Source organism: Penaeus japonicus, unplaced genomic scaffold (genome assembly GCF_977035675.1).
Source record: "Penaeus japonicus unplaced genomic scaffold, GWHDUDI00000001_assembly GWHDUDI00000012, whole genome shotgun sequence".
NCBI lineage: Eukaryota > Metazoa > Arthropoda > Malacostraca > Decapoda > Penaeidae > Penaeus > Penaeus japonicus.
In genome coordinates, this window is record NW_028234414.1 from 18,149,732 (window position 1) to 18,157,231 (window position 7,500).

At 42.6% G+C, this 7,500-nt stretch overlaps 1 protein-coding gene and 1 long non-coding RNA gene across 2 annotated transcripts in view; one reads left to right on the forward strand and one right to left on the reverse strand.

Annotated features, from left to right (window-relative positions):
- Window positions 1–7,500, reverse strand: part of sls (sallimus) — a 137,761-nt gene that overhangs the window by 80,906 nt on the left and 49,355 nt on the right. Inside the window, exon 58 of the mRNA XM_086542136.1 lies at window positions 1–6,108. This exon is cut by the window's left edge and continues 2,461 nt beyond it. Coding sequence (XP_086398262.1) covers window positions 1–6,108 — 6,108 coding nt within the window. The remainder of the gene's footprint in view (window positions 6,109–7,500) is intronic.
- Window positions 6,549–7,500, forward strand: part of LOC122263726 (uncharacterized) — a 1,969-nt gene continuing 1,017 nt past the window's right edge. Inside the window, exon 1 of the long non-coding RNA XR_015191455.1 lies at window positions 6,549–7,223. This is a non-coding gene — a long non-coding RNA (uncharacterized LOC122263726). The remainder of the gene's footprint in view (window positions 7,224–7,500) is intronic.

The following is a 7,500-nucleotide window of genomic DNA, read 5'->3' on the forward strand; positions in this document are numbered from 1 at the left end:
TTCCAGGTTTAAGAGGAACCTTCTCCTTCTCTTCTGGTTCTGGTTTCTTTTTGGGAATGGGTTTCAACTGAGGCTTCTCGGTTTCTTCCTCTGGTTTAGGTAAGCGTTTACCAGGCTTGAACTTGATTTGTTCTTCTTCTTCCTCCGGCTTTGGACGGCCTTTACCAAGTTTCAGTTTCCTCCCCTCTTCAGGCTCAGGTTTGTCCTTTGGTTTGCGTTGATATTTATCCTTCTCTGGTTCTTTTTCTTCCTTCTGTTTCTCAGGTGGTATGTACTTCTCATATTTCTCCAGCTCAACAGGCTCTTTATCTGGAATTTCCTCAGGTTCATAGGTCTCATACTCTGGCAAGGGACTCCATTGGCGCTTTTCTCTCTCAGGCTCAATTATTTCAGGGGTTTCAACATGATCAAGGTCAACAGTCTCAAGCTTTACTTCTTCTGGAACAAAAACATTTTGTGTGGTTTTCTTTAGCTGGACTTTTGGAATTGAATACTCTTCAGGTGGCTCATATAATTTCTTTAATTGCTTCCTCGGTTTTGATTTTGGCTTCTCTGGTTCTGACACCTCTTCCTCCGGCTCCTTTCCAGGTCTTTCAGCCACTTTCTCAGCTTCCTCTACCACTTTCTCTGGTGTTTCTTCTTCGGGTTTTGATACATCTTTTGGCACTTTCTCCTTTCTGAGCTTTGTAAATGGCTCAGTGGATGGCTTTTCTGGCTCAGGGATTTCAGGCTCGTATGGTTTACCAAGTTTAGGTTTGGGACTTGGTTTCGGTTCTTCAGGTTTCTCCTTCTTGAATGGTTTTAGAATTACCTCTTCTTTTTCTTCCTCTTTAGGAGGAATTCTCTTTCTTCTCCAAGATGGTGCTTCAGGTTCTTCCTCTTTCTCTGGTTTTGTCCTTTCTTTCTTAGGCTTCTCGACTGGTTCCTCCTCTGGCTGAGGTGCTTCCTCTGGTTTTGTAGGAGTAGGCTTTTCCTTTGGCTCCTTCTCCTTTTCCGGTTTCTCATATGGTTCCAAAGGCGTTTTCTCTGGTTCAGGGATCTCAGGCTCATATGGTTTACCTGGCTTCCGTTTTGGAGTAGGCTTCGGTTCTGTAGGCTTCTCCTTCTTGAAGGGCTTTAGCACTACCTCTTCTTTGTCATCTTTTGGAGGAGGCAGTCTCTTTCCTCTCCATGATGGAACCTCAGGTTCTTCCTCTTTCTTTTCGGGCTTGGTTCGCTCTTTCTTAGGCTTTGGCTCTTCCTCTGATGGTTTCTCCTCTTCTTTTGGTTTTGGAGCCTCTGGCTCGGATGGAGCTGGTTCCTTTGGTTTTGGCTTAGGCTTCATTGGCTCCTCCAGATCTACCTTCTCCTTCTCAGGAATTTCTGGCTTGGTTCTTTCGAACGGTTCCAGTTCCACGGGTTCACGCTCAGGGATATCCTTTGGAGGTCTCTTTCCAGGTTTAAGAGGAACCTTCTCCTTCTCTTCTGGTTCAGGTTTCTTTTTGGGAATGGGTTTCAACTGAGGCTTCTCGGTTTCTTCCTCTGGTTTAGGTAAGCGTTTACCAGGCTTGAACTTAATTTGTTCTTCTTCTTCCTCCGGCTTTGGACGGCCTTTACCAAGTTTCAGTTTTCTCCCCTCTTCAGGCTCAGGTTTGTCCTTTGGTTTGCGTTGATATTTATCCTTCTCTGGTTCTTTTTCTTCCTTCTGTTTCTCAGGTGGTATGTACTTCTCATATTTCTCCAGCTCAACAGGCTCTTTATCTGGAATTTCCTCAGGTTCATAGGTCTCATACTCTGGCAAGGGACTCCATTGGCGCTTTTCTCTCTCAGGCTCAACTATTTCAGGGGTTTCAACATGATCAAGATCAACATGATCAAGCTTTACTTCTTCAGGAACAAAAACATTTTGTGTAGTTTTCTTAAGCTGGACTTTTGGTATTGAAAATTCCTCTGGTGCCTCACTGAGTTTTAGTTTCCTTTTTGGTTTCAACTTTCCCTTCTCTGGCTCAGAAACTTCTTTCGGTTCTATTCCTGGTGTTTCAGAGACTTTCTCAGGTTCCTCTGCCACTTTCTCTGGCATCTCTTCTTCGGGTTTAGAGACATCTTTTGGCACTTTCCCCTTTTTGAGCTTTGTAAATGGCTCAGTGGATGGCTTTTCTGGCTCAGGGATTTCAGGCTCATATGGTTTACCAAGTTTAGGTTTGGGACTTGGTTTCGGTTCTTCAGGTTTCTCCTTCTTGAATGGTTTTAGAATTACCTCTTCTTTTTCTTCCTCTTTAGGAGGAATTCTCTTTCTTCTCCAAGATGGTGCTTCAGGTTCTTCCTCTTTCTCTGGTTTTGTCCTTTCTTTCTTAGGCTTCTCGACTGGTTCCTCCTCTGGCTGAGGTGCTTCCTCTGGTTTTGTAGGAGTAGGCTTTTCCTTTGGCTCCTTCTCCTTTTCCGGTTTCTCATATGGTTCCAAAGGCGTTTTCTCTGGTTCGGGAATCTCAGGCTCATATGGTTTACCTGGCTTCCGTTTTGGAGTAGGCTTCGGTTCTGTAGGCTTCTCCTTCTTGAAGGGCTTTAGCACTACCTCTTCTTTGTCATCTTTTGGAGGAGGCAGTCTCTTTCCTCTCCATGATGGAACCTCAGGTTCTTCCTCTTTCTTTTCGGGCTTGGTTCGCTCTTTCTTAGGCTTTGGCTCTTCCTCTGATGGTTTCTCCTCTTCTTTTGGTTTTGGAGCCTCTGGCTCGGATGGAGCTGGTTCTTTTGATTTTGGCTTAGGCTTCATTGGCTCCTCCAGATTTACCTTCTCCTTCTCAGGAATTTCTGGCTTGGTTCTTTCGAACGGTTCCAGTTCCACGGGTTCACGCTCAGGGATGTCCTTTGGAATTCTCTTTCCAGGTTTAAGAGGAACCTTCTCCTTCTCTTCTGGTTCTGGTTTCTTTTTGGGAATGGGTTTCAACTGAGGCTTCTCGGTTTCTTCCTCTGGTTTAGGTAAGCGTTTACCAGGCTTGAACTTGATTTGTTGTTCTTCTTCTTCCTCTGGTTTTGGACGACCTTTACCAAGTTTCAGTTTTCTCCCCTCTTCAGTCTCAGGTTTGTCCTTTGGTTTGCGTTCGTATTTACCCTTTTCCGGCTCCTGTTCTTCCCTCTGTTTAGCTGGAGGTACAAACTTCTCATATTTCTCCAGCTCAACAGGTTCTTTGTCAGGAATTTCCTCAGGTTCATAGGTCTCATACTCTGGCAAAGGACTCCATTGGCGCTTTTCTTCCTCAGGTTCAATCACTTCTGGTGTTTCAACATGATCAAGCTGGACATCTTCAAGCTTAACTTCCTCTGGTACAAATACGTTCTGTTTAGTCTTTCTCAGGGGAATTTTAGGGATTGTAAATTCTTCTTTTGGAGGTACTTCTTTCTTTGGACGTCTTGCTGGTTTTAATTGTGCCTTGCCGGGTTCTGCTAGTTTCTCTCTCTCTGTCAAAGGTAGTTCTTTTTGTTCATCCTTAGGTTGCTGGAATCCCTCAGGTGCCTTTTCTTTTTCTGGCTTACCATATGGTTCAAGGGGAGTTTTGTCTGGTTCGGGAATTTCAGGTTCATATGGTTTACCTGGAGTATATTTTGGAGATGGTTTTGGTTCTTCTGGTTTATCCTTCTTGAACGGCTTCAAAATAACTTCTTCTTTTTCTTCTTCTTTTGGAGGAACTCTTTTTACTCTCCATGGCGGGACATCTGCAGTTTCGTCCTTCTTCTCAGGTTTATCTTTTTCTTTCTTAGATTTTAGTTTCTCTTCTGGTTCTACAATTTTTTCACCAGATGGTTTAACCTCAGGTTCTGATGGGACTGAGTCTTTCTGATATGGCGGGAACTTACGTGGCTTTTCGAGTTTCACATCTTCCTTGTCTGGTATCTCTGTTGTGGTTCTCTCAAAAGGCTCAAGCTCTATCGATTCCCGTTCTGGAATCTCTTTAGAAGGTTTCTTTCCAGGTTTTAGAGATGTTCTCTCTTTTTCTTCTGGTTCTGACTTCTTCTTGGGAATTGGCTTTAATTGAGGCCTTTCAAGCTCTTCTTCTGGAGGCTTAGGCAAACGTTTTCCAGGTTTCATTTTGATTATCTCTTCGTCTTCCTCTGGCTTTCTCTGACCCTTTCCAAGCTTCAATTTCCTTAGCTCCTCAGTCTCTGATTTATCCTTTGGCTTCCTTTCATATCTGTCTTTATCTGACTCTCTGTCTTCTTTCGTCTTCTTTGGATAATCTTCCTTCTCATAACTTTCAAGATCAACAGGAATTCCATCTGGTATTTCTTCAGGAACATATGGTTCTTTTTCAGGCAATGGACTCCATTCCCGTTTTTCTCTTGTATCTTTTGGTTTCTGCTTCTTTTCAACGTGATCTAGATCGACTGATTCGAGCTTTACTTCCTCGGGTACAAATTTTTTGGGAACAGTCTTTCTGAGTGTTACCTGGGGTATTGAAAATTCCTCTTTTGGTTTTTCAAATGGTAATTTTTTACCAGGTTTTCGTTGTGTCGGCTTCTCTTCGTCTGTGGGAATAGCATCTTTTACTTCTTGGCTGGGCAAAGGCCTCCTGTCCTTTTGAACTTCTTCTCTGTCGAGACTTTCCTTCTCATGTAGCTCTGTACTATATGGCTTATGCTCAGGAGGTTGCTCTATTTTCTCAGGCTTTTGTTTTTCAAATGGTTTCAGCACTACCTCCTCCTTTTCTTGCTCTTTTGGTACAACCCTTTTTCTTCGCCATGAAGGCACCTCTGACTCTTCTTCTTGCTTCTCTGTTGTTTTTCTCTCGTCTTTTACCTTAGGTTTAACTTCATCTTTTGCTTTTTCCACATCATTAACCATAGGTGTTATGGTTTCTTTGGGTTGTTCCCCTTTCACTTTCGGTTTAGATCTTATAGGTCTACCCCATCTATCTAATTTTACAGGTTCATCTTGGATGTCACTGGGACGATATCTTTCTAAATCTTCAGTGGATTCATACTTCTCTTTCTCAGGTTCAGCTTTCTTTTGTTTTTCCACAGGCTTTAGATCTACTTTATCCAGTTGATTTTCGTCTGGAACTAATTTTGTTCTGTGTGTTTTCTTCAGCTGAACTGTAGGTAGCACAAACTTTTCTGGTTGCTCCTTTTCTTTTGGAAGACGTTTGCTTACCCTCTTAGGATATCTATCATCATCCTTAATCTCATCATCTGTTGTAATTCGTTTGTCAGTATCATACTCGTTATCAGATACTGTGTAAGCCTCAAGAGGAATCTTTCCGTCTCTTGGTTTTTCTTCTTTGTCCTTTTGGATGGGTTTCAGTGTTACTTCCTCTCTTTCATCATCCTTTGGAGGAACCCTCTTCATTCTCCATGAAGGAACTTGATCATCCTGAATGTCTTTCCCTTCCTCCCTTGGCTTCCTCTTCGGAATCGGTTTCAAGTGTGGTGTCTCACCTTCCTCTTCCTCGGGTTTTGGAATATATTTTCTTGGTCTAAGGCGCGTCTGTTCTGTGGAGTCTTCATCAGGTTTTAGCTGTCTTCTACCAAAGGAAGAATCCTTGCCATCCTTTAATCCTTTCTTACCCCTTGTTTTGCGTTGATACTTTTCTTTTTCTAACTGTACCTTTCCTTTTCTTCTGGGTTCTGTTCTCTGTTTCTCATATTCTTCTCGGTCAACTACTTCACTCTCTGAAATACTGTCAAACTCATAGAGATCATATTCTGAATCAGAACTCCAGTCTTCCGTATCTTTAACAGAGTCTTCTTTCTTATGCTTTTCAACGTGTGTCAGTTCAACTCTCTCAAGTTTGGCCTCCTCAGGGGACAATTTCTTTGGCTGAGATTTTTTCAATTCGACCTTAGGAATTGTCAGTTTATCTTGTCCTTTCGGCTCCATTTTCCTATCAGTTGATTTCTTCAACTTCCGAGCAGCCAACCCTATATCTTCTTTTGGCCTTTCGTAAAGCCAAGGCGCCTTTTCTCTCTTTTTCTTCTCCAATTCATCTTCGGTCGTCTGCCTGCTCTCTCCTGGTCGTGCTGGACTCCGGGAGAACCATCTGGCAGGACTGGGAGATACCCATCTATGTTTCCTTGACTCTCGCTCATCTCTCCTACTGGTGCGTCGGATGGAATCTTCCTCCTCTCTATAAACACCTGGAGAAAATCAATCCCACCTGTAAGCAACATATATACCACATCTGGCACTAAAGGATGCATGAAGGGATTTGTCATTAGCTTGGTACTCAGACATTTCCTCTGTCGTTATAAAAGTTTATATTTAGAACGGTACTTCAAAAAAAAAAAAAAAAAAAAAATCAAATAACTGGCAATGAGTCACTTGACTTTACAAACGCATGATTCATTCGCGTTGCGGTAGGTGGAGTTGGTGGGCGGAGTAAGAAAATGACGTCATCGTCGAGACCCGGCACTCTAAAATGATTCGTGCTCAGCATAGGGCAAACGCCAATCAGCGTTCTCGCTCGCCAGTACTGCGCTCTCATTGGGCGGATGCCATGCGTGGCAACTGTGACGTGGGTGGACTGGCCATTCTCCGTACACCTATTAGAGCTCCTACAGACGACGTGAAGTTTTAGTTTCGTCGTGACATTAGTGTGGTGAACTACAACATGAAAATACTGTGACTCTCTTGAATGGCCACGGTTTATTACTTTGGAAAAGTCGAACGCTGGAGCGATAAACAAATACTCGATGTTATTTTACCGAAGATTTTAAAAATGTTTAAGGCGAAATTGTCTGAAATACGTAACAAGTTAATTGTATATCTTGCTTGAGGTAAACATTAATGGATACAATTGACATGGATGAAGAAAAATAGGAAGAAAGACTTGAGTCTGAGCAAACAGACAGATTTCGGAAACAAAGTTGTACGAGAATAATTACTGGACATTATTAGAAAATAACCCCACGGTGCATATGTTGCGGAAAAAGTGCTAATAACCGTCATATGAGGAAAAGTACAAAGACGAGAGGAATGAAAAGAGCAGAAAAGATGGTAGATAGGTGCACGGCTTTGTTTACAGAAGGGTGGTGTGGCAGCTGGCACCGTCTGCCAGAGCGTTCGAATTTTAAAGAGACAGACTAGATTGAGGCGACAGGTTGAAGAACATTCATATATTACAACAACACAGGATTTCCAACCTGAGTTTTGTGGCCTATTGCTAAGATTAGAAATTTATATAATTAATTGCTTTCAGGTGTGTCATAGAGTTATCACTGTGGGATAGATGACAGTATGACATGTTTATGAGGTATGTGTCACTGGTAATGTGTTTCCCTATGTGATCTTACTTCACTCAAGAATTAATGTTAACAATGGTGTTTGCAGACCACATGAAGTTCCGTTTAACGCATTAAGAGTTTGTGAGTGTATGTTGAATACCCTTTCGAGTGCTTAAGTGAGGGTGACGGATGATTCATATCCTTTCTTAGCATCCGTGACTCACTAAGGCCGACCCTACACCCAGGCACCCACCGAGGTAGAATTAGTCACTTGCTATATGACCACATTTGGCTTTCCGCCTTTAG